This window comes from Dryobates pubescens, chromosome 22 (assembly GCF_014839835.1).
Source record: "Dryobates pubescens isolate bDryPub1 chromosome 22, bDryPub1.pri, whole genome shotgun sequence".
Taxonomy (NCBI): domain Eukaryota; kingdom Metazoa; phylum Chordata; class Aves; order Piciformes; family Picidae; genus Dryobates; species Dryobates pubescens.
The window spans coordinates 5,970,932-5,997,913 of NC_071633.1; the positions used below are offsets into that span (position 1 = coordinate 5,970,932).

Sequence of the window (26,982 nt, forward strand, 5' to 3'; positions counted from 1 at the left end):
AATTCAAGCAATGTGCAAACAGTATGTTATTTTCTGTATGAAGTATATCTGACAAGAACCCAATCACCTGCCAGACATCCAATCTATCAAACCCTGAAAATAATTTAGAATTTTCAAGCTCCTGCTTTCAAATATTGTATTTCAGTGGAGTGGGAGGGAGATGTATGCATTGTCTTCTAATTAAAGAAACCATTTAAACAAACAAACGGGAAGGAGGCAGACATGATGACCACGAATATGTGTTCTGCAGAGCAAACGTGAAACTAACAAGGCAAGAATGTGAAAGAAAGGTGGGAAATGCTTTGGCAACCTGATTTGAAAGCAGCTAGTTCCTCCCACTCTTTCTTAAAATGAAAGTAATATTATATAACCCCATGCATTACAGCACTGCTTTGGCATACGAAGATTGTTCTTTATGGAGGATGTTGAACGGTAACTACCAACAAAAATATTTCATTTCCTATAAGTCACAGACTCAGCCATAGCCCTTTTTTAACTGCCAAAGTGCTTAGTCTCTAAACACTGAATATTTTACCTTCAGCATGTACTTGTTTCCATCCAACCAGCCAGCTTTAGATCTCCGTGGATACTTGAACTGCCTGTGAAAAGTGCTGCTTAAGCAACACTTACGTTAGCCCTTACTTTACATAAGGGGTTTCCCCTTTATTTGCTACACGGAGGCACCAGGGCTTTTCTGAGTGCTCTGCAGACCAGCCCATGGCCACTGAGTGCCCAGTGGAACAGGGGCCTTTTGGACAGCTGGGGAAAATCCTTCTATCATGAGGAAAATAAAGTCTCCTTTTCCTTTTTAGTTCTGCTCTTCCTTTTCACATCGGTCATGCCACCAGCTTAGGCATACCAAAGAAGGTGCGGATTGCAGGCCAGTACAAGCTGAGAACTTGAAGAGACTATATTGCTGCGTCTCCCAGATGAAAACTAGTGGGTGCTACATCCCACTATTGCCTTCAGCTATTCAAGCTATATTTCTGTCTGTTAAGAGTCTCCACCTGTTCAACCATGAGAAACACACTCTTTAATCAAAGGCAGCATGAACATGTTTGCCAACCAGAAGGTATCAGGCACTAAATAATGACAGTGTGTTGATGGTGGGTTTAAATTTATTCCCACGAATCTCATCTGTGTGAGACTTACAGCTCACAAGGTTTGTTTGGCAGCAAAATAATCTCAGAGAATCATTTGGATTGGGAAAGACATTTAAGATCATCTCAACACTGCCAACTCAACCACTAAACCACACATCCCTAACTGCCACATCTAAACATCTTTTAAATACCTCCAGGGACGGTGACTCCACCACCTCCCTGGACAGACTGTTCCAATGCCCAAGAACCTTGTTTGTGAAGAAATTTCCCCTAATGTCTAATTTAAACTTTCCTTGGCACAACTTGAGGCTGTTTTCTCTTGTTTTCACTATTTACTTAGAAGAAGAGACTGACCCCCACCTCACTACAACCTCATTTCAGGTAGAGAGGAACAAGGTCTCCCTTTAGCCTCCTTTTCTCCAGTCTGAGCAATGCCAGTTCCTTCAACCACCCCTTGCAAGACTTCTTCAGACCTTTCACCAGTTTTGTTGCTCTTCTCTGGGGACACTCCAGCAATTCAATGTCCTTCTTGCAGTGAGGGGCCAAAACTGGACGCGGTATTTGAAGTGCAGCCTCACCAGTGCCAAGTCCACGGGGCCAAGCAGTGCCCTGGTCCTTCTGGGTCACCCTGTTGCTGATATCGGAGGATATAGCCAAGAGCTACCCTGTCTGAAAGAGTAGGGATGATTTATGCCAGAACACAGGCTCTGTTTGGCTCCAGTCCCACTAGATCTTGCCTGTAAAGGTCATCTTCTGCATTTTATGATGCTGCCAGTAGGCTAAATCTGGCAAATAAATACTTCAGTTAAGTTTTGCTGCTCGTGGTGGTGGTTTTTTCTTATCTTTTTTTTCCCCCTTTTCTTTTTTTCTGCTTTCTTTTTTATCTTTCTCTCTCTGCTCCTGTTGTAAGGAGCACTTGACACTCCGTGGGACATTCTGTATTTATCTATTTCTTCCTAGGTCCTTGCTTTGGTCCTGTGGTCCATTGAGGGCTCTTAGTCTGATCTCTCTCCTCATCAAAAATTGGGAGCCTGAAGTGGCTGAGAAGGGGAGAAGCGGCCACAGGTGGTGGTAGCTGTTTCTCATCCCTTCCTCTTCAAACTCATGCTTAATGCCTTGGTCAAATCCATCCCTCGGGCAAGCTGAAAGTTAGCGCCGTGAAAAGGAGCGACTAACCGAGCCCGACTCTCTCACCGGAGGATTTCGCAGGGGACTAAATAATCTCTGACAGATTCCCCTGGGCCCGAAAGCCATCCCGCAGCCGAACCCGCCGGGAGGAGGGGGCGGGCCGCTGCGAGCAGGCGTTACCCGCGGGGCTGCTCCAAGCCCCTCCGAGCGCAGCCGAGCTGAGTCTCGCCCTTCCGCGGGGGGCGGGACCGGTGGCCCCGCGGCGGCGGCTGGCGGGCAGGTAAGCGAAGCCGAACCGGGGAGCGACAGCGCGGTTCCCCCGCTGACCCGGGCCGGCGCTGGGGAGCAACTCCTAAGGCGGCTGCCGTCGGCTGTAACATCCGTGCCGGCCCTGCCCTTGGCGCGGCTATGGGTGCCTGGGCGTCCAGCGCGCTTCTCCCAGGACAGGACAGGGTGTCGTGTAGCGCTTGAGTCCCGTCTCCTCTGCCGAGGCTGCCGGTGTAAACGAGCTGCTTTAATTACGCTGACTGAGGAAACTGAGGCGGAGAAGGGCTGAAGCCCGCCTCCCAGATGGGAATCCTGCGGGCAGGATGTGCTGCCGGGCTTGCGGACGCAGCGCTGTGCAGTCGTGAGGAGATGGTAATGTGCAGAGGTGTTTTCCCTATTTGGTTGTTTCTGTTGTAGTCCTAGGTAACATCAGCCAGATGGTCCCTGCAGAGACGTTTTGGTACCTTTGTGCTCAGGGATTGCAGCCTTGCAGTCAAAGGCATGCTGTCTAGTCTGGGTTATTCCTTTTCTGAAGTTTGAGTTAATTTTTGTCTCAAGCAGTATCTATAAGATAAGATATTTCAAACTGAGGCCATTTCCTACAGTTCTCTGTGTTTTTATGGATCTGTGTTAGATTTGGCTACATCCTACACTGACCAGACTCTGATGCAGCAAACTGGTTTTAAGCTGTTGTGCTTTAACCCCAGCCAGCAACTAAGCACCATGCAGCACCTTGCTAGCTCTCCAGCCCCCTGCCCAGTGGGATGGGGGACAGAATCAGACCAAAAAATAAATAGTCAAACTCATGGTTTGAGACAGCAACAAATTAATAAATGAAATAGAAATTATAATAGTAATTGCCATTGTAATTAAGAGAAAGGTAAAAGAGAGAGACATACAACTCAAGAAGGACAAGTAATGCGCAGTGCAATTGCTCACCACTTACTGGCCAGTGCCCAAACAGCAATCACCTCCCTGGCCACCTCCCCCCAGTTTATATACTGAGCATGATGCCATATGGTATTGAATACCCCTCTGACTGATTGGATCAGCTGTCCTGGCCGTGCTCCCTCCCTGCTTCTTGTGCACCTGCTTGTTGGCAGATCATGGGAAGCCAAGAAACCCTTACTTATGATGAGCACTACTTAGCAACAACTAAAACACCAGCAGGTTATCAATATTATTCTCATACTAGATCCAAAATTGAACTTAGCTTCTGTGTGATACCTTTAACCATGCAATTGCAGGATTTTCTGGAATGGTTTGAGGTCTTCACTGCCATTTGCAGGCTCACCTAAATGTCCTATACATGCCTAATGTAAGGGAAAAAAATCACTTAGTTAGAAATCAGGAATAGCATCCATTTTCCAGATGAATCCACTCAGTCCATGGACAGCTTCCCTTGTATATGAAAGGAAAGATATTCAGTCCAGATATAGAAGAAGTTTAAGTTTGTACATACAGAACTAGCTGTGGCTTGGATGCATTGCAAGTGAAGGCTGGTAGTCTCTGGGTTCCAATGGGACTACTCTGTGCAAACAAGAGAAAGCCGAAATCAACATTCTGATATGCTGTACTCAATCAACTGAAATAAAACCAAAAAGAGACCCAAAGTGTTCTGTGCAACCTATTTCTAACCTTCTGGCAAATCCAGTAGGTCTTAGCGAGTCAGAATACTGAGAGACCAACCCCCTCCTGGCTACAACCACTCTTCAGGTAGTTGTAGGCAGCAATAAGGTCTGCCCTGAGCCTCCTCTTCTCCAGGCTAAACAATCCCAGCTCCCTCAGCCTCTCCTTGTAGTGCTTGTGCTCTAGAGGAGCATCTTGAAATGGTCTTTCTGCAGTACTGACTGCTTTAGCAATAAACTGCTCTTCATGTGGTGTTCTAGGGACTCCATGAAGATGTTCTCCCTCTGATGATTTCACTGAAGCCAAAATGTGGAGGCTGGTGGCTAGTGTCCTGCCAAGGGTCAAAGTCCCTGGAGGCAGGGCATGCTGCCTGCTGCTGGCACAGAAGGGCAGGAGCCTACTCACCGGGAGCACTCATCATCACTGGCAGAGCCCTGCTTTGGGGTTCCACACCACCCAGCTCCTTAGCATGAAGCCTCTGATACAGAAGGTGGAAGCTCTGGATGAGGGCCACTTTGTCCGTGTGGAGTGGGAGGATGGGAGTGAGAGCTGCTACCCCTGCGTCTGGCTGAGGGACAACTGCCAGTGTCCCCACTGCTTCCTGCCCTCGGCTGGGGCACGCAAGCTGGTCTTTGAGGACCTGGATGTGAACATCGTGGTGAAGGAAGTCACCCTGGCAGACAGAGAAAAGGTATTTGGAGCAAACTTTCATCTGCCTTTTCAGGAAACTTGCCTGGCGGTGCTATTCAGTCTGTGAAAGAGAGGCAGTTGCACTGTAACAACAAAGCTGTGAGGGAGAATTGCACTTTGGGGAGCTCACATCTTCCCACTTTGATATGAAACCTCACTTTATAGATGTTTCTACAAAATGGTTTGGGCTGGAAGGGACCTTAAAGGTCATCTCATTAATCCTCCACAGCATTAATCCTAAACTCCTACTGGTGTTTTACCATCGTGCGGCTGCTGTGACTGCTGTGAAGTGGGAATTAATACCTGCTGAACAACCTCGGAGTTCAGCTGAGGTGTGCTGCACTCAGCTCCTACAGTGCATGACAAGCCAAACAAAATGTTTATTTACCTTCTTTTCTATTTTTCTTTGGGTTGTTTTTCCCTTCTGTTTTTTCCCCTTTTCTTTCTTTCCCCCCAAAACCAAACCAAAACATAACCCCCCAAAAAAAAACCAAAACACGAAACCACAAAGAAACCCAAACAAAACACCAAACAAACCCAAACAAAACCAACACCTTTTTAAGGTTAATTTGAAAGAGAGAAGATTTTCCAAAAGTAGGAGAGAGATTCCTCTCCTAGCATTTCTCCTCTTTTTTTATTTGCCCTGTCTTTCTTGTCCTTTTTCTTCTCTTAGTAAGCTGTCAGTGTTTTGGAAGAGTTTTTTGCTCTCTTCTGAGTTGTGGTGAAGTGCTCTCCCCCAGTGATATGTGCCAGCTCCTGTGATTCTCCTCTCTCTGCTAAGCACAGCTCTCCCAGTGAAAGCAGGCCACACAAACCAGCAAATTAGGTCATGGCTTCATGTGAAAATGATGCTTTATAAAAGGTCAGAATTTGGCTGAAGTTCAGGGTGGATTTTCACCCTTGCTTACCATTATGCTCCAGGGAATGCATTTGATGTCACTGGTCATTTAGACCATTCCCATTTTTACAATTACTAAGGGGTGGGTTTTTGGTTGTTTTAGTTGATGGGGATGGGGATTTTGTTCTAAAATTCTCTTTTGTTTTATGTTGGAAGATCTCTATCATATGGCCTGATAAACACTCCAGTGAATATGAAGCTGGGTGGTTGAAGAAGCGATGCTTCTCTGAAAAAGCCAGAGCAGAAATGAGAGAAGATTTATTTTTACCAGGTAGGACCTGGGGCTTTTTAATCTGGAGAAGAGAAGCCTGAAAGGGGATTTAATAGATGTTTATAAATATCTGAGGGATGGGTGTCAAGAGGGAGGGGACAGGCTCTGCTCAGTTGTGCCCTGTGATAGGACAAGGGGCAATGGATACAAACTACAGCACAGGAGGTTCCACCTCAACATGAGGAGGAACTTATTTACTGTGAGGGTCACAGAGCACTGGAACAGGCTGCTCAGAGAGGTTGTGAGTCTCCTTCTCTGGAGACTTTCAAGACCCATCTGGATGTGTTCCCGTGCTAGATTCTGTGGCAGGGGGTTTGGACTGGATGATCTCCGGAGGTCTCTTCCAACCCCTAACATCCTGTGATCCTGTGAATCAAAACATATCTGTCATGCTTGTTTTGAATTCAAGTCTGAACTTGAACTATAACTCTGCCACTTTATAGCCCTGGCCAAAATTCCCTGTGTGAGGACCAGGTCTACCCATCTGGAGCAGTGGCAGCTGCTGCTGGTGCTTGGTGCCAGGCTGTAAATGCACAACAGGAGCTCATGGTTACCCTTTCCCTCTTTAAACCTCTGGACCTGAGAATAGTTGGGCTGTGTTTACTTTCTGAAAAGCCTTTTCTTTCCAGAAGGAGTTAATTGGTCTCAAAAAACGAGCCTTATAGATCAGCAGTGATCTATGAGACAATGCCAATGTGTGTGTGCTGTGCTGTTTAAAGCATGCACTAGAGTATTTTAAGAAAGATTATTTAGAATTGCAAGGGAGTTATAACTGAAATGAAAAAATCTCCCCTTTCCATGGCCTTCTGTTAAAGAGTAACTGTGCAGCATAGCCATGTCTAGTGCTGAAGTTCATGTTCTGTTTGCTCTGTCTCCCCTGCTTACTGCAGTAGTTCATGAGCTGTCTTTTGGTCATGAAACATTTTGTGCAACCGGCAATGCAGCATTTTACCCAGTGCAAATCCCTCACCCTTCTGAGTGGGTAATTACAAACCCACTAGGTTCATTATGATGCACAGCATCATTCTGTTGGCAGCTTTTGAGACTGGGAGCATGAAAAGTGTGAAAACTTACAGGATTTCTGCTGTTGCTCTTGACAGTGCTGCTGTAAGCTCTGCTGTTGCAGATCTGTGTTCAGAGTTAAGGCATTATTCATGGGACCTACTGAGACACTTGGATCCTCACAAGTCCATGGGACCAGATGGGATCCATCCTAGGGTGCTGAGAGAGCTGGCAGATGAGCTGGCCAAGCCACTCTCCATTGTCCTGGCTCACTGGAGAGGTCCCTAATGACTGAAGCCGGCCAATGTGATGCCCATCCACAAGAAGGGCCAGAAGGAGGAGCCAGGGAATTCCAGTCCTGTCAGCCTGACCGCAGTGGAACAGGTCATCTTGAGTGCAATCACACAGCACTTACAGGATGGCCAAGGGATCAGGCCCAGCCAGCATGGATTTAGGAGGGGCAGGTCCTGCCTGACCAACCTGATCTCCTTTTACAATCAGGGTACCTGCCTAGTGAATGTGAGGAAGGTTGTGGATGTAGTCTACCTAGACTTCAGCAAACCCTTTGACACTGTCTGCCACACTTTGGCCACAACAACCCTAAGCAACGCTACAGGCTGGGGACAGAGTGTCTGGAGAGCAGCCAGGCAGAAAGGGACCTGGAGGTGCTGGTAGATAGTAGGCTGAATATGAGCCTGCAGTGTGCCCAGGTGGCCAAGAAGGCCAATGGCATCCTGGCCTGCATCAGGAATAGTGTGGCCAGCAGGACAATGGAGGGTATTCTTCCCCTGTACTCAGCACTGGTTAGGCCACACCTTGAGTCCTGTGTCCGGTTCTGGGCCCCTCAATTCAAGAGAGGTGTTGAGTTGGAACATGTCCAGAGAAAGGCAACAAAGCTGGCGAGGGGTTTGGAGCACAGCCCTGTGAGGAGAGGCTGAGGGAGCTGGGGTTGCTTAGCCTCAAGAAGTGGAGGCTCAGGAGAGACCTTATTGCTGCCTACAACTACCTAAGGGGAGGTTGTAGCCAGGAGCGGTGTTGGTCTGTTCTCCCAGGCAACCAGTAAGAGAACAAGGGGACACAGTCTCAATCTGTGCCAGGGGTGGTTCAGGGTGGATATTAGGAAGTTGTTCTTCACAGAGAGAGTGATTTGCTATTGGAATGGGCTGCCCAGGGAGGTGGTGGAGTTGCAGTCCTTGGAGATCTTCAAGAAAAGACTGGATGAGGCACTTAGTGCCATGGTCTGGTTGATTGGATAGGGCTGGGTGATAGGTTGGACTGGATGATCTTGGAGGTCTCATCCAACCTGGATGAATCTATGATTCTGTGATTTTATTACAAATAAACCAGAGATGGGCTGGTGGTGTCAAGCTCACACCCAGATATTGGTTTACACTCCTTTTTTGGGGGGTGTTTTTCATTCTAACAAGTAAAAAGTTTGGTTGGTTGGACTTTAGTCCCCTGAAAGATAAGAAATAGGAAAATAGGTGGCTCTAGGTATCTCCTGTGTTTGAACTTTGGTACTTCAGGGACCAGTTTCTGCAGGTCAAGTATTCCTTAGCTCCTAGCACCCATTCTAAACAAAAGTCACTGTTTAAGCTTCAGCTTTTTATATCTGGCTTAAAACTTAAGTGATGAATAATATATCCATTCATTTCAGGGGATCATGGAACAGAGCCTTCATAGTTTGGAATGGAACTTTGTCTCCTACTAATATAAAAGTTTGTGTCTGCTGCAGCTTTGGCAAGAATAAACTACACCATTTACAGTTTTGGAGGGCTGGGCATGTTCCCAGAATGAGTGTGGTGAAGATGCAGACCTCATTCAGGAAAACCAGGTGATTTCTCAGGCACTAAGAATTTTTAGTGGGGAAAAACAAGGATACTGTGGAAGCAAGCAGGATGGCTTGTTGACTTTGAGGGGATCGATGTAAACTGAATCTTGCTTTAATTAATGCCCAGTCCAGACCTCTGGTTATACTTATTAGCAAAGTTCAGTATCTCAGATGTAATGCTACTTTTTTCTCCCATCATGAAGTTTAACTTTGCCTTTGTACATACACATTTACATAGGGCTTACCCTCAGCATCTCAATAAAAGACTTGGTTTGGATGCCAGCTCTCCCCTTTGCTACTGCTCCTGTCCAGTGGAGCCATCCATGTAAAATACACACCAAATACAGAATTATAGAATAGTTTGGCTTCAAAGTGACCTCCAAAGGTCATCCAGTCCAATTCCCCTGCAGTCAGCAGTGACATCCTCTGCTAGATCAGGTTGCCCAGTGCATGTTGAGCCTCACTTTGAGTATCTCCAGGCATAGGACCTCAACTACCTCCCTGGGCAACCTGTTGCAGTGTTAGAGCAGCCTCATGGTAAAGAACTTGTTCCTAACATCCAATCTAAATCTCCTCTAATTTCAAACCATAAGTAAGTTTTATTTCTTTTTAAAATCATATCTATTTTTCATTTTGGGGGGCAGTGCTTTTGCAGGTTCTCTTCTGCTTGATAGGGCTTTTCTCAGGTTTATGTTGCAAAACAGGCTGCAGTTTTAAAGCCTGGGAGCTCTATTGCTGGCTGTATAAAACCTGTTTCTCATTGTGTGTTGGGGTAAGTTTAGAATTTGCTTCCTTCTAGTCAGTGGAGTCACACATGCTGCAAATTGCATGCCCTTGAGTAGCTAACCATATCCCAGCAGTGTAGTATTACAGACTATGAAATGCCAGCCCTACATACTGGCCCAACAAATATAAGAGCAAGCTCACCAGACTGCTGTAGCTCAAGGTTAACCTTCATGGCTGACATTATCACAGCTGTGGCTTTTTTTTTTACCCTTCCTTCTTTCTTTTGCAAGTGGTTATTTGCTTTTCATGTTGATTCAAATAAAACTAGATGTCAGGCGTGTGTCAAACCCAAAGAGGAGAGTTAAGTCAGATTTTAACCTGCACAATGAAGCGACTACAAATAGCTCTCTGTCTGTATGACAAGATTCCCCTTTTAAAATCCCTGCCAGATACTACCCATGAAGTGTGCAAAGTTCATTATTTGTGTATATCAAGGCTTGTCTCAGCCCAGCTGACAAGGTACTCTCAAAAGAGCAGTAAAAGAGCCATCTACTGCTTCTCCAGCTCTGATGCCCTTTTCTTCCTTCCTGTTTACTCGTGTTCTCCCCAGCAAATGTCACAGAAGTGATTTCCCACCTCACGCAGTCTCTCTACAGCTCAGATTTTGTGTGTGGTAGAGGAAGCTTACGGCAGAGACTGAGTACATCAGGTGCTTTCCAACCTCTCACTACATTGTACTGCGTTTTCTAAGGCTCATTTTCTAAGATGCTGGCATCCCAAAGACAGGAGGGGGGGTGGACAGTAATATCAAAATGTTGTTTTCTTGTTAGGTGGAGGAGAAGAAGATTCAGCAGAGGGAGTACCTGGTGCTACTTAATATTTTTAACCTTAGTCTAGGTTAAGGTTTTAACCTAAGGCTTAAGGTTTCAGATGCTGATTGTCCTTTAAAATGTGATCATATGACATTGGATATACATCCAACTCCACCAAAGTTTGAATCAGGATGTTAACAGCATCAGTGATGCTTACACTGTTTCTACTGGGTCATGAAAGAGAATAATTTGAAGAGGAAGAAGTTAAAAGTTGTTTTTTGTTAAGAGTTTAGTCTTCTGAATTTTTCCAACCTGTATAGTAAATGCTGAATGTTTGTTGATGCATACACAGAGCCTGCAGTAACTAGGCAAAGGCCATCTTCTCATTCTGTGCAAACTCTAACACTCCCTGGGGGTATTCAAGGCCAGGTTGGATGAGGCCTTGAGCAGCTGAGTCTAGCTGAGAGGTGTCCCTGCCCATGGTGGGGAGGTTGGAGTAGATGATCTCTGAGGTCCCTTCCAAATCTAAGCCATTCTTGGACTTTATGATAATTATTTCCCAAAGTGGGGAAAATGTTGCTATGTTCCTTGAAAACCTAATATTCTTCTACTCCTTGTTTTATATGAGGAAGATGAACAACATATTTATTAGCAAGACAGCCAGAAAGACTAGGATGGAAAAGCTGAAACTTAAAATGCTCTCTAAGTCCTCACATAGTTGGTTACCTGCACCAACACTGAGGCTTAAGTTTGCCTTTCAAAGGATAGTCTTGGCAGTTCACGCAGCATACCTAAAGCTATTTTAATTTCATAACTTCTAACAGAGTAAAAGTAAACATTCTTTTTCCCCCCCTACCCCTCTTTCCCACCTTTCAAGTGTGTGAAAGGTTGAGTTAAACACTCCGGAGCGGTGAGTAGCAGGCCATGGAGCAGTCTCCAAAAGGAATTTAATGAGGTGAGATTATTATCTCTCCTCAAGGATTGTGCTGTTTTTTCATTTTGTGAACATGTTGTGAACTTCAACAGCTTGTCAGTCATGCTGCAGCTCCTTTGAAACGCAGAGCATAAAAGATGATCTATGTGGAGAGCTTGTGTTTGGGTAGGTGCGTTGTGTTTCTTGGACAGTCTCTAACTGGCCTTAGCCAAAGGGGAGAGGAATACTGGTGGCTGGAAATCTGCAGACCTTGCAAGAGTTGAAAGCTGTTGTAACTATGTAGTAGTGTCTGGATTCACTGAGGTTTTTTTAATGAGCAGTTTGCATTTTCTACCTGCTGCCTATATCTAGAGAGAGGAAACAAACAGCCCTTCTTCCTACTACCTAGTCCCCACTTCAGTCCCAGGTAATGCATCTCTTTCTCCTCCCTGACAGCTGCTGCCACTCTTCAGTCCACATCTTTCCTTCTCTGGGGCTCTGATGAGAGCATAGGAACTGCTCAGCTCGCCTTTCCCTCTTGCCTCTCTGCCCAGCTCGCCTTTCCCTCTTGCCTCTCTGCCCAGCTCGCCTTTCCCTCTTGCCTCTCTGCCCAGCTCGCCTTTCCCTCTTGCCTCTCTGCCCAGCTCGCCTTCCCCTCTTGCCTCTCTGCCCAGCTGACTGCATCATGGATACCTCCTGCAGCAGTGGGGACGTTTTCAGCTGTGAAGCTGTAGGGAGTTCTATTATCAAGTCTCCTAGTGGACTTGCATCTTAACAAGCTTAGAGTCAGGAAGGATTCACCCAAAGGTATTCCTGACACCGTGTCAATCTCCAAAATTAGAGCAATTAGAGCTTTTGATCGAATTCTTTCAAACATGAACAAAAAGTGCTCATTTCTCTTCCAAGGTGCTGACTGTTCTCCTCATAAGGGAACATCTGGCATAAAAACTGTCAGCTCAACAGATTAAAATCTGCTGAATTTTCAAGCATCACAAAGAGTTTTGCAAGAGTAAAATGGATTGCTGAGGAAATCTTATTATTAACAAAAGAACTCTTTCAATAGATCGCTACTAGTGTGTGTGTGGGGAGTGCTATTATGCATGCCACCTCAGTGAAGGGTAGTGCAAATCCAAGGGAGAAAACAATTTCTGTTGATTCTTTCTATCAAGGCTGCTTACTAGAAGCTGTATCTTGACCTGAGATTCATTCATGGTAGTAAACCTGTAGCCATGTCAGTTTTAATCATAGAATCAATAAGGTTGGAAGAGACCTTAAAGATCACCAAGTCCAACCTGTCACCCAACACCTCATGACTACTAAACCATGGCACCAAGTGCCACATCCAATCCCTTCTTGAACACCTCCAGGGACACTGACTCCACCACCTCCCTGGGCAGCCCATTCCAACAGCTAACAACTCTCTCTGTGAAGAACTTTCTCCTCACCTCCAGCCTAAACTTCCCCTGGTGCAGCTTGAGACTCTGTCTTAATGTGCTAACAAAGCCCACAAATGCAATTTGTAACAGCCAATTCACTCCCAAGTCCCTGTAGCAGCTTGCTTTCAGGTGCCTGGGCAACCATTTCATTCGCCTGTAAACCCTGCACTGTTTTAAAACTCCCTGTGCCATTTTACACTGACCATGAATAAACAAAAGAGCAGGAGGAGATCAGTGGTCTAGGGACACCATCTGGTATTTTAGGACAGTCTTCTCTGGAATCCTTAAAGCTGTGGAAGAAAATCACTGTGGGCTGTAAAGCACCAAATGTGACCCACAACTGTGGATTCCAGTGTCCTCTGCCAGTAGCACAGACTAATTAAATTAAAGTTAACTGCATTCACAACTGGCAGACTCCAGAGAGTGGCCTGGTGAGAAGCTGTGCCATGGGTTCCATGATTAATTTCCTGCCTTTTTGCTTTGTATCTGCATTATCTATCCCTTGGGTTCTGGGTGAATGCACTGCAGCCACTAAAACTTAGGTTTCAGTGTTGTCTAGCAAAATTAGTCCTGGCAGAATCAGTCTGGGGAAAAAAATATGTGGAGGGGAGTGGGAATCTTGATTATTTTAACAAAGTGATCTTGACCTCTAAATACTGAGACCAAAATAAAGAATCACAGGGTTGAGTTATCCTCTGGTTTTGCCTGGACTAATGAATGGGTACAGCACTGCCTTTTATTAAAGGAAATTATTGTGGCTTTGCAAATGCCTCTGAAAAGCTCGAAATATACTTGACTGGAGTAGTTTTAAACAGATGGTTAACAGAGAGGGACTTCCCAACTTGTCCTATCTTCTCCACATGGACAAATGATTCTATCAGTAGGTTTTTTCCCTAGATCTCTTGTATGCTTCTGGTGTGATATGAACATGATTTGAGGTTGTGCAAAACTGTGTGTGGAATAATGGAAAGTAAAAATACTGAGCTGATGCTCGATATCTGTAGACCAGACTGGGGAAGTCAGTGGCACATTCCACCACTTGAGGAAGAACAATCCTACTGTTATTGTGTCATCTCTTTTCAAACCTCAGACTACTCTGAAATCAACGGGTGAGAGAAGTCCTGGGGAATGGGTGTTTGAATTTTGAATGACACAGTTTGGGAAGCACACAGATTATGCTACATTTGGCCTCATTTCCTGTGAGTCTGCTAATTTGACATGGAAGTTATTTAATCATCTGGATTTTGCAATGGCCCTGCTCTGCCCTTCACCCTAGCTCTGGAGCTTATTCAATGTGAAAGGAATATTTGGAGAGTTTCACTGTTAAAAAAAAAAAATAAATACCTTTTTAAAAGTCTGTGGAGCATCTGCAAGGTGATATTTTTTCCAAAGCTGGAAGCTGATGAGTTTCACAGGAATGGCAAAGGTACTTTCCTACCACATGAACAACTTATTTGCCAAACTTGCCATTTGAAATAATGAAAGCTCTGAAACTTCTCTGCTGCACCAGTGTAGAAACTGTGGCTTGGCTACACTCCCCATTGTTCACTGGTCTGGGCTTTTGATCTGCTTTCGTTGCATTGAAGCTCTCTCAAACTTAGTATCAGCAGATGGTGCCATGGCAGACCTCAGCCCAAATGGCTAGAGTTTGCCCAAATTAAAAATGAAATGCTTCTATAGGGAGGTGTGAGGTGGCTTCAGTGGTGAAGAGATTTTCCAACCTGGTCTGGTCTATCCCTATCCCTATCCTATCCCTATGCTATCCTATCCTATCCTATCCTATCCTATCCTATCTTATCCTATCCTATCCTATCCCATTGCCCATTGGAATGGGCTGCCCGGGGAAGTGGTGGAGTCACCATCATTGGAGGTGTTCAGGAGGAGACTTGATGGGGTGCTTGGTGCCATGGTTTAATTGATTAGGTGAGTTGGATTGGTTGATAGGTTGGACACGATGATCTTGAAGGTCTCTTCCAACCTGGTCTGGTCTGGTCTGGTCTCTACTCTTCTCTACTCTTCTCTACTCTTCTCTACTCTTCTCTACTCTTCTCTACTCTTCTCTACTCTTCTCTTCTATCCTATCCTATCCTATCCTATCCTATCCTATCCTATCCTATCCTATCCTATCCTATCATCTTGATGCTTGAGGATGACAAATGGTTCATGGACAAGGGCAAGGGAATCCAAACCCACTGGCCACCAGTTATTCATACTTGGACACTGTCCTGAGCTGTGATGGCAAAACAGCTGAGTGCTTGTTCTGTGTTCCTTCCCTTTCAGAACACCAGTACTGGGGCTCAGACCTGCAGCTTCCCAAAATGCCTTTTGAAGAAGTCATATACAACGATCAAAGTGCCTACAAGTGGCTGTGCACCCTCAAGAAAGTAGGCATCGTGCTGCTAACAGGAGCTGCTGCTAGGCAGGGAGAGTTGGTTAAACTTGGCCACAGGGTTGGCTTCCTGCGTCTCACATTTTATGGGTGAGTTTGCCTTTTTAAGATCCTTGCTTTGCTGACTATGTGATCACTGCTAATGTCCTTCACTTCAGCTTGCTGGACCTACTTTATAGGTTAGTGTATTGAAACAAGGTGATTTTTGCTTTTTCCCCCCTCTGCATGTTAGAAAATGTGGTGTCCATTATTATTCTGTGTGAGAATCATAGAATGGCCTAGGTTGGAAGGGATCTTAGACATCATCTGCTCCAGCCTCCTTGTCATGGGCAGGGACACCTCTCAACAAGACTTCATTGCTTAAGGCCTCATCCAGCCTGGCCTTGAACACCCCCAGGGAGGAGGCATCCACAACCTCACTGGGCAGCCTATTCCAGAGTCTCACCACTCTTGTACCAAAGTGCTTCTTCCTAAGATCCAGTCTAAACCTGTTCTTGCTCAGCTTAAAACCATTCCCCCTTGTCCTCTCTCTAGACACCCTTATAAAAAGTCCCTCTCCAGCCCATAGGATCCCTTCAGGTATTGGAAGGCAGCTCTCAGGTCCTCCCAGAGTCTTCTCTTCTCCAGGCTGAACACCCCCAGCTCCCTGAGCCTATCCTCATTGCAGAGGTGCTCCAGCCCTTGTATCATCTTTGTGGACCCCTTCTGGACTCACTCCAACAACTCTGTGTCCTTCTATGCTGGGGACACCATAACTGGATGCAGTATTGGAGGTGGGAGTCTCACAAGACAGGAAGAATCGCCTCTCTTGACCTGCTGGCCACACTCCTCTTGGTGTAGCTTAGTCTGAGAAGATTGCTCTGCTGTTACAGCAGGGTATGCAAAGGAGATCAGTAAAAACACTGGCTGCTGAGACCAAGGTCCAGCTCTGGAAACAAGAGTGCATGGTGCAGTGCACAGCTATAGAGGGGTGGGATGGCTACCATACAGTGTGCACATTGCAGAGCCAAGACTTTTGGGGAGGGAACCAAAACCGTTGAGCACACTTTCTTTTTTCAAACCATGTTGCCAACTTCCAAAGAGAAAGTAGCTGTGTACACAAGGGCAGACTGCTCTGGAGTTCAGGGCCAGACTCAATGAGCTGATTTGGCCCTTTCATCTTGGCTTTCAGTTCTGCAGCTCAGAGATCAGACGCTGCTTGGCAGTCTCCAAGATGCACTGTAAGGATGCCTTTGTGAAGGCTGTACAGCAAGAGCATGCCTGTTCCAACATAACACTTGCAGCAGTACAGGGGTAAGCTGCCAGAACTCTACAGCACAAAGATCCTGCCAAGGAGGTGCACAAGATGAGTTTCTTACCTAAACAGAGGAACCTTGACCCAAAGCTTAACTTGAATCATTAGATGTATACTTTTCTGCCCCCACCATCAAGTTCTGCTGGCACTGCATGGAGTCTGTGGGAAACATTTTACAGAAGCACAGAAGTGTGGATGGTTTGCAGGCAAAACTGTCACAGTGTGGCTGAGCTCTGGCTTCTTGATGCATTTTATCTCTGTTTAATAGGAGTTTCTTTAATCTCAAAGGCTGTATATGGACAGTTGAGTTCCAAAATACTACAGCTTCTCAACAGAGTTGTTCTCCATTTTGCTGCACAGCTGCTGGCCAAGCCTCTTTCCTCTCTGGGCACATGAACACATCTAGAGGCACACATGCTGCAGCTTGGTATCTTCAGCAATGTGTAGCTTCTCTTGTCATCATACTGGTGATGTTAATGGGGACTGGTTTGAGTTGATTTTTTTTAATCATAGAATGGTTTGGGTTGGGAGGGACCTCCAAAGGTTATCTAGTTCAACCCTCCTTCAGTCACCATGGACATACTTCATTAGATCAGGTTGCTCAGAGCCTTGTTGAGCCTGACCTTGAAGCATAGGGCCTCAACTACCTCTCTGGGCAACCTGTTCCAGTGTTCCAGCATCATCATGGTGCAGAACTTGTTCCTAACATCCAATCTAAATCTCCTCTTCTCCCATTTCAAACCACTGCCCCTTGTTCTATCACTCCAGACCTTTGTAAACAGTCCTTTTCTAGCTTTCTTGTAGGCCCCCTTCAGGTACTAGAAGGCTGCTCTGAGGTCTCCCTGGAGCCTCCTCTTCTCCAAGCTGAAGAGCCCCACCTCCCTCAGCCTGTCCTCGTAGCAGAGGTGTTCTAACCCTTCCTGTGGACCCCCTCCATTTCCTTCCTGTGCTGAGACTCTTTAGGCCATGGTTTTATGTTGGGAGCTCTGCTTGGTGCTAAAAAAAAAAAACCTGGAAAATACAGGGAGAGGATCATGCATAAACTTTGTATTGATACCTGTAGTCAGTTAAGAAATTACCCATAAAGTAATTTTAAAAGTCAGAAAACTAGTTTCAAATGTTTCACAGAGATGTGTATGAAGCAGTAACATGCTGACCACATCAGAAAATAGTTAGAGAGCTGTACTCAAACAGTTTAATAACCCAGTGTTTGTTAAATCTGTAATTCATCACATGATGTCTGGGTTTGGCTTATTTTTTGCTATCAAAGAGAGGGGCATTTCATAAGGAAAAAAAATGCTGATTTCTTTACCATGCACAGCTGGAACCCAGCCTAAAAATACTACAAGGGAGAAAAGAGTTCTCTCCCTCTAGTATCTTTCCTCCTGATTTAACCTGTTTCATTTTCAGCTGCAGTCATTGTAGTGCTTGGTCTCGTTCCTCTTCCATGACTCTTGCAGCAGCAGAAAGTCCACTGAGCTTTCAGTCTTAAGGACAGGCTTAGAGCAGCATTTTGCAGCCCTTCAACTCTAAAACAGAAGTTAATTTCTCACTGGCATCCAACTCTGAGGTGGCTTTTACAGCTGTAGTAAAATCATAACTTGGGGTAATTCACATGCTGTTCCACTAGCAGCCAAATACAAAGCCTACCCAATATTAGAAATAAAAGGACAAAATTAGAAGTGGCAAGCTTGCCAAATAAAACATTACCTCAACAGGGCCATGAATTTTGAACTGAAATGTAGCAGCAATGAATATAACCCTGACATGTGGGGAAACAAAAGCCTTTTTCCTTGTCTAGATGGCCTTGTGGTGCATGCTACCTAAAATGTCATTGCTGTAACAAAGTGTAAACCTTCTCTGTGTTAGCTGTAGAACAACATAAGGGTTTGCACTCTTTCAGATTAACCTTTTTCTTTACATTATGGAGGCACAACTGCATCAACAAGGTCTCCAGTCATGCCCCAGTTCATTTCTCCAGCTTCTGATGTCCTAGGCTTTGTGCTCCTTCCCTGAAACAGCCAGACCATCTGCACCTCCCAGAGGGCTTCAGCTGGAAGAGGAGGTCCCAGATCTCTTATGAATGAGACTTAAATTTTTAATGAAGTGCAGGACCAGATGATTCAAGTGTGGTTTCAGTTCTTAATGCAGTGGGTTTGTCAGACTGAGGATGTGGCAGCAGGCTGGTTTTCTGCCTGGGGAGGCAGAGGCCACATTGCCACTTAATCCAAAAAATTGCTACACCTGCCTCGTGCCAAATTTCCTCCTCTGTCAACCAGCCTGAGCAGTTGGCCTTGAAATCTGAGCCTGATGACTAAACCATAAACCATTCCACTTCATTTTGCTGTCCCTAAGGGCCAAGAGCCCTCTGACTTTCCCCACATCATCTTCTTTGCCTTCTCATGCACTCTCCCCGAAGCTGAGCTGATACTTCAGCCTGAGGGAGACAAAGTAAGGTTGATTATTTTTTTTTTTCACATTCAGCACTGAGCTCCTGATAAGCATTCCTGATTTTGAGTCAGTCACTTGAGCTTTGATCAAAGCTCCTTGTGTGGAAGGAAAGCTCCTGGGAACCATCTCCCTTCGCCCAGCATAGGAGCACAACAGCACTGACCACTTTAGCAAAACCAGAGCAGGATCTTGTAGCAGTCCAGCAGTTGTGCATGTTGCTTATAAATCACAGAATCACAAGGGTTGGAAGAGACCTCAAAGATCATCAAGTCCAACCTGTCACCACAGACCTCATGACTAAACCATGGCACCAAGTGCCACATCCAATCCCCCCTTGAACACCTCCAGGGATGATGACTCCACCACCTCCCTGGGCATGAGACAGTGAAAAGTGTTCCATTGGTTTGGAACTGTCAAGTGACACCTGAGCCATCGAAATTACAGACACAGTGAAGAGCTACCTTCCCCACTGGTGACAAGGATGATAGAAGGGGCTATTTTGGGGCTGTGAAACAGGGAACAAGAGAAGTGTGGCTGACATTATCATGCTTGAACACTGAAGTCATGCGCTGATGAGTGTGTGCCGTAGCAGACAATGAAGATCATTTCTCGCAGGCAGTTAAAGACATTTGCAAATGTTCAAGGGGGTTTTCCCCCTGGCAATTGCAGAAATTTCCTTCTAGCATTTTGCATATTTCTGTGCTGAACAGCACTGCTAGCACAAAAGTGTTTATCTGCTGTGTATAAATCATCTGGGGCAGCACGTTCTTTTCTTTTCCAGCTCTTATTAAGACGTAAGGCGAGACACGTAGCATCCGAAACACAATGTATTTGCTCAAGAGGATTGCACAAGGGTAAATGAGTTTCATATTTTCTTGTAAATCACTTTTTGCTCCTGTGATTACACAGCCTACATCTGGTGACTTAGACTTTTTCCAGACCAATGTCTGGGTCTACAACACGCATCTGCTGAGGACTGTCTTCAATCGTGTGGACGCTGTGCAAGGAAAACGTGTGGTTCTTGGTTTCGAATTCTCCTGCCTGGTGTGGTACTTGAAACAGATTTTGGTTGTGCTGCCAAGTGATGCATTCATTCATGTCTTGTTCATATATCTAAGATTTCTTTTCTTTTTTTTTTTTTTTCTGCCCTGCAGTTCCAAGTGAGCTTTGGTACTGAATTTTGTCAAATTTCAAGACAGAAAGTATGTAAAAGAATGAATAGGGGTAGCTCTCAGAGTAGCAGAGTAAGGCAAGATTTGGCCATTAAGAAGAAGTTCTTTGAGGGTGGGGAAACACTGGAACAGGTTGCCCAGGGAGGTGATGGAAGCCCCAGTCCTGGAGACATTCAAGGTGAGGCTTGATGGGGCTCTGAGCAACCTGATCTAGTTGGGGATGTCCCTGCTGACTGCAGGGGTCTGGACTAGATGACCTTTAAAGATCCCTTTCAACCCAATGTGTTCCATGATTCTGTTCGCAAAGCTACAAAATCTTTCATCAAGACATTTTCCTTTAGCATCAAGACTTCAAGTAAGAGGAAAGATCCCCCTGCAGAGGATACTGCACTGGGGCCAGATGTCTCTTGTGGAGTGTAATTTTCTAGTTTGAATCTCTGGCTGCTGAAATAACCCTTGCTTGCTGGGGTGGGGGGGCACTGATAAACCATCATTTGGGTTTGCCAAGGATGGAATGACTGTTTCATACTGTGATTTCACAGTTTCAGTATATACTGGCTGGCATGCTGGCTGGCTGTTTTAACATGTTTTCTCTTTTCCCTTTCATTATAAAGACCAACTTGGCAAGTGCAAGACAAAGCAGATGCTAACAATGTGGCTTATACAACCGGGAAGCTATGTTTTCACACCGATTACCCTGTTCTGCAGCATCCACCTGGGGTAAGGTGAATCTACTGACCTTGTCACAGCACCAAAGAGGAAAGGGAAATGTCCCTGTGGTGAGTGTTCCTCCCCATGAGGGTGGTGAGACACTGGCACAGGTTGCCCAGGGAGGTGGTGGAAGCCTCATCCCTGGAAGTTTTTAAGGCCAAGCTGGATGTGGCTGTGAGAAACCTGCTCTAGTGTGAAGTGTCCCTGCCCATGGCAGGGGGGTTGGAACTGGATGATCCTCGAGGTCCCTTCCAACCCTAATGATTCTATGATTGCAGACAGACACCTAGTCTTTCCTAATAGACAGAAAAGGGCAGTCTGTAAAGCTGGACAACATGCACAGAAAACATGCTTTCATCTTGCCCCTGTCCTATCAAAACCTCGTGCACCAACAAACAGGAAAGTTGTAGCAACCAGTACAAAGGAATAAAAATAACCCTGGAACAGCTTTTTGTTTATTAAAATCTTCACTTCTAATGCTGTGGAGTACTTTATATCTGTTGTTTCTATAACTAAACAAAAAGTTTTATCCACAAGTAAGTACCAAATGTTTCACACTAACGTCAGCTTTTCAAATCATTTCTAGATACTGTTTGTTAATGTAGAGCAAGAATGGAATAGGGTTTCATTAATAGAATTATAGAAAGGTTTGGGTTGGAAGGGACCTCCAAAAGTCATCTAGTCCAACTCCCCTGCAACCAGCAGGCACATCCTCCACTAGATCAGGTTGCTCAGAGCCCTGTTGAGCCCGATCTTGAATAGCTGCAAGGATGGGGCCTCAATCACCTCCCTGGTCAACCTCTTCCAGTGTTCCACAGACCCAGTGTGTCCATAGATTCACTGGGTCAGCTGCCATCTGTGACAGCCACCTTTCCCCCTCTGTGAGCAGAGAATTCACAGCAGGTTTTGTTTCTGCCAGAGAAAGCCAATCCTCCTCCTTGAGGTAAGATCACAAATGCATTTAAAATTACATGATATTGCAAAGAGCAACTCAGAGCAAAGAAACAAGAGGGGGGTTTTGCATTTGCCTTGCAAGTTGCAAGCATTTGAAGATGTCTCAAACGGGGTGGGTATGTGAACATGCTCCTTTAATTTTCTGCCTTTGTGGTAGGGGTGGCAGAGTGCTGTGAAGCTGCAGCAATGGGAACTCAGCCTTTCACCGAGCAAAACAAACCAAAACCAAACCAAAACAAACCCAGAACCACACATATGAAGGACCTGATACTAATGAACTGTTAAATGTGCAAACTAATCCCTTTTACAATGAGCTGTTAATTCATTCCAGGTTCAGTTTCTCCATTGTATAAAGCAAACAGCCACAGGAGGGGAAAGTGAAGTCGTAGATGGTTTTCACGTATGCAACAAGCTGAAGAAGCAAAACCCTCAGGCATATGAGATCCTGTCCTCTACTGCTGTAGACTATACAGATGTTGGGATCGACTTCTGTGAGTTTGCCATGCAATGTAAACAAAGGATTATAGAGTGAGTATTGCCCACAACATCGGAAAAGAAAATCCCTGTTGCAGCATGTGTTAGGCGTGCGGGAGAAGGTCTGCTCCTGCCACCTTGTGGGCAAACCCTGCTTTGACTTGATCTGGACTTTGGTGTGGGGTTTGGGGTTGGTTTAGGGTTTTCCTTCCAGTGTTTGACTTGTTCTGTGCTTTGTACCACCACAGCATAGTTTTCCTTATTTAGTTTGCCACACGCTAGCAATAAGCAGTGGGAATTAGAGGAACTCCTAGGTGCAGACACAGAGTAACAGCAGCTGAGTCTGCTGCTAAATTCCAGGCAATGTACATCTGCACTGTGCCAAAGAGAGGTCATCATTTGAAGCACTGGATTAAGAACAATGTTCCACTAAAAGATCAAATGTAAAGGTTCATAATCTCTGAAAGATCATAATCTCTTCTGAATGTAAGAAGTTTATAATGCTGCACTTTGGGCACAACAACCCCATGCAGTGCTACAGGCTGGGGTCAGAGTGGCTGGAGAGCAGCCAAACAGTAAGGGACCTGGGGGTACTGTTTGACAGCTGCTGAAACATGAGCCTGCAGTGTGCCCAGGTGGCCAAGAAGGCCAATGGCATCCTGGCCTGTTTCAAGAGTAGTGTGGCCAGCAGGAGCAGGGAAGTCATTGTGCCCCTGTACTCTGCACTGGTTAGGCCACACCTTGAGTCCTGTGTCCGGTTCTGGGCCCCTCAGTTTAAGGAGGACATTGAGACACTTGGAAGTGTCCAGAGAAGGGCAACGAGGCTGGGGAGAGGCCTCAAGCACAAGCCCTATGAGGAGAGGCTGAGGGAGCTGGGCTTGCTTAGCCTGGAGAAGAGGAGGCTCAGGGGGGACCTTATTGCTGTCTACAACTACCTGAAGGGAGGTTGTAGCCAGGAGGAGGTTGGTCTCTTCTCCCAGGCAACCAACACCAGAACAAGAGGACACAATCTCAAGCTGCGCCAGGGGAAGTTTAGGCTGGAGGTGAGGAGAAAGTTCTTCACTGAGAGAGTTGTTGGCCATTGGAATGTGCTGCCCAGGGAGGTGATGGAGTCACCATCCCTGGAGGTGTTCAAGAGGGGACTGGACGTGGCACTTGGTGCCATGTTTTAGTAGTCATGATGTGTTGGGTGACAGGTTGGACTTGATGATCTTTGAGGTCTTTTCCAACCTTATTGATTGTATGATTCTACCATTGAGGAGTATAGAACATAGATAGGGTTTTTTGAGCAAATTAACTGCCTAAGCTTCCTCCTGATTCTCCCTTTTCCTAGTTAAGTTAAATTCTCAAAATCCAACCCAACAGCAATCTGAATTTCACCATAGAAACACACCAAAATTCCAGCAGGAGAGTTTTTAAGGTGGCTGTTTAACCATCTCAAAAGGCTTCAGTAACAACACCAGACATTCCTTTCCTTCTCTGTCTCATAGTGTGGATGCCAGAGGCCAAGCAGTTCGCATCAATTACAACAATGCAACAAGAGACACAGTGTTTGACATACCAGCTGAAAAAGTGAGGCCGTTCTATGCAGCTCTGAAGGAATTTAATGATTTATTAAACAGCACAGAACACAAGCTTACTTACAAGCTGAAACCAGGTCAGTAAGTTGCTTCTCCTCACAAACATTTTTCACAGTTTTCCTAACCGTCAAAACATTTGAGCATGGTTAGCTCTGGTACTGAGAGGGAATGTCAGGCCTTCTATCACCTCTTTTAAGTCCTGCTGCAGCCTTACCTTTTTCTCATGAATATCTTTTGCCCTTGTTACACTGTAAGGAATTATTGCTTTTAAAGGCAGGGAAGGAATAGAGGCTATTGATCTTTAAACTACATCAGCTTTCTGTACCATACAGGAAATTGTAACTTGTCATAACAATAGCACCACAGATGGGAAATATCATAGTGGTTTGGGCTAAAAGGGACCTCCAAAGGTCATCCAGTCCAACCTCCCTGCAGTCAACAGAGACATCCTCTACTAGATCAGGTTGCTCAGATCCCTGTCAAACCTGACCTTGAATATCTCCAGGGATAGGGTCTCAACTACCTCCCTGGGCAACCTGTTCCAGTGGTCCAGCGCTCTCATGGTAAAGAACTTCTTCCTAACATCCAACCTAAATCTGCTCTTCTCTAATTTCAAGCTGTTGTAAATGTCTGTGCCATCCCATTTCAGTGTCTTTTCACTAGGTGATACTCAGTCCCATGCTTCTTGCTCTGATTCATTCGATGCAGAGTGCAGACATTAAGCCAAATGACACAACTTCCACTATGACACTTGCATTTGTTAGAGGGGCACCCTCCCAATGGCTGCAGGGGTCACAGAACATCTAGAAGATGGCACAGATGCATAACGTGGGTAACGCTGAAGGATGTTGAACAGTGCCATGGGGAATTGAGTTATTGTCTGCTCAGACCCCAAATGCCAGCACAATGCTGGATGAATTACCAAAGGCCACTGCTGCTGTGCTGCTGCTTCTGGGTGGACCATGCAAGACAGGCTGGAGGCAGATTTGCAGAAGCACCAAGTGCTCTAAACTTCAGCTGGAGTTGTGCAGGTCTGTCTTTTGATCATAAAACATGCTGCAAAAGTGCCCTTCACTCTTTAAAAGCCACTCTGTGCATGTATTTAACTGCTTTGGCCTTAATCTCTTTTCTTTCATTCTCCAGCTATAAAATGGAGCTATGAATAGTTCCTCAGCTCTCAGGAGATGTGACAAAAGTAAATTCATTAGTGTATCTGCCTGCCTTATGATGCTAGTGTCTTTGAAATGTCTGTGAGGAAATTTGTTAGGAATATGCAATAAAATAGTTTATAAAATCACATAATAAATGGTAAAACAAAGGATCTCACTTTACATTCATACCATCCATCCCATCAATTAATGCACCAGAACAGTGGTAAAAGGGAAAGGAGAAGAAAAGACAGACTAGAATGTTATTTAATTAGAGATTACTCATAATGGTGGCACACAAGGGATTTAAAACAGAGTGGCATGCTGGCCTTAGGTGTGTGATTTCCTAACCTTCAATGGCTTGCCTTTGTTCTCATAAAATTCTCTTCACAGATCTAGCAAAGCAGGATCTGTATATACAAATAGGATCATAGACTCAATAAGATTGGAAAAGACCTCAAAGATCATCAAGTCCAGCCTGTCACCCAAGACTTCATGATTACTAAACCGTGGCACATAGTACCAAACTGATCAAATAAAAATGATCCTTGTGGCTTTTACCATTTTTATCCTTCCTGTGGAGCTGCCTTAGTCACCATTCCCCTCCAGGCCTCCTTTTCTCAGAAAGACTCCCCTGCCACTCTGCTTCTTAACTCTGCTCATACGAGAAAAGCTGCAGAGATCCAAAGGGACCTCCCCCTCTGACTGAGAAGGAATTGACATCTCTGTGTCATATAGGCTACAACAAGTTCTACACAGGGAGAGTGACTGCCCATTGGAATGTGCTGCCCAGGGAGGTGGTGGAGTCACTGTTGGAGGTGTTCAGAAGGAGACCTGATAGGGTGCTTGGTGCCATGGGTTAGTTGATTAGGTGGTGTTGGATGATAGGTTGGACGCGACGATCTCTAGGGTCTCTTCCAACCTGGTGTATTGTATTGTATTGTATTGTATTGCTGTCTGTCTCCAGACAAGCCACTTGAAGTTATAGCTGTCTCACAGTTGACAAACACCTACCTGCAGCTGGTGGAATGGGCTGTTAAGATAGCCAAGGTTGACATGTGTGCACTCTTTCCACAGGAGACGTGGTGACGTTCGATAACTGGCGCGTGCTCCACGGTCGCCAGAGCTACCCGGCGGGAGCAGGGCTGACTCGGCACCTGGAAGGTGCCTACGTAGACTGGGACGTGGCCATGTCAAGGCTCCGGCTCCTCAGGAAGAAGGTCCTCCACAGGGACCGAGCTATTCTAGCTAACTAGAAGGAACAAAGCCTAGAATGTCTAACCTCAAAAACAACAACAAAAGTATTATGTTTTCTTTCCAGAAACTAACACAAGTTCATGTAATTCACAGATGAGTAGAATGCTTTATGTGGGAAGGGACCTTAAGGATCATCTAGCTCCAACCTTACTGCCATAGGCAGGGACACCTTCCACTACATCTGGTTGTTCAAGGCCTCATCCAACCTGTTCCAGTATCCTACCACCCTCCCTGGAAAGAATTTCTTCCTAATCTCCTGTCTAAATCTCCTCTCATCAAGCTTCAATCCATATCCTCTCATCCTATCACTACCAGCCCTTGTAAAAAGTCCCATTCTGACTTTCTTGTAGGCTCCCTCCCTTCAGGTACCGGATGTTTGCTTTAAGGTGTCCTCAAGTCAACCTCTCCAGGGTAAACAGCCCCAACTCTTACAGCCTGTCCCCATAGGGGAGGCTCTGCAGCCCAATACATTTAACATCACCCATATATTTCTGAGTGCCATAAGAAACCTGCTGTTTCTAACACTTTAGCATTTATCTGTGCTCTGGCCTTTGAATCTCTAAAATGCATTGCTACCTCTGTCAGTTTATCTGCTGTTTAGAATCACTGTGCACACGGTGTGGAAGATTTTCACTCTACTGGGCTGCCTGGGTATCAATGCCTGCCTTTGCCTCTACAAATATACCTGTCCTCCCTAGCAAGTTTGGAAGGCAGCATCAAAAAGGGCTTCAGCTATTACTTACGAAAGGTTTGTGATGAACAGGACAGAGAGGTGTTTTTTGTTGCACCAATCTCAACTAAAATTCCTTGTCAAAAGAAACAGCCACTGCTGTGGAGTTATTTTTA

At 45.5% G+C, this 26,982-nt stretch overlaps 1 protein-coding gene across 2 annotated transcripts; it reads left to right on the top strand.

The window, feature by feature from the left end:
• The first annotated feature begins 2,486 nt into the window (after positions 1-2,486).
• Positions 2,487-26,982, top strand: BBOX1 (gamma-butyrobetaine hydroxylase 1). Of its 2 annotated transcripts, XM_054171912.1 has the most exons (8): positions 2,487-2,511; positions 4,388-4,818; positions 5,872-5,986; positions 14,987-15,185; positions 20,627-20,732; positions 22,009-22,205; positions 23,642-23,808; positions 25,957-26,982. In XM_054171912.1, the coding sequence occupies exons 2-8, from the start codon at positions 4,435-4,437 to the stop codon at positions 26,133-26,135; spliced, it is 1,347 nt and encodes a 448-aa protein (XP_054027887.1). In that variant the 5' UTR covers positions 2,487-2,511; positions 4,388-4,434; the 3' UTR covers positions 26,136-26,982. The 2 variants fall into 2 exon arrangements, with proteins under 2 accessions (XP_054027887.1, XP_009899648.2); XM_009901346.2 differs by lacking the exon at positions 2,487-2,511 and having other exon boundaries at positions 4,321-4,818.

Coding starts and splice junctions, on each gene's coding strand:
- BBOX1 (XM_054171912.1), top strand. CDS start 4,435: ATGTGGAGGCTGGTGGCTAGTGTCCTGCCAAGGGTCAAAGTCCCTGGA. Junction 4,819..5,871: donor CCCTGGCAGACAGAGAAAAG/GTATTTGGAGCA, acceptor TTATGTTGGAAG/ATCTCTATCATATGGCCTGA. Junction 22,206..23,641: donor TGTAAACAAAGGATTATAGA/GTGAGTATTGCC, acceptor TCTGTCTCATAG/TGTGGATGCCAGAGGCCAAG.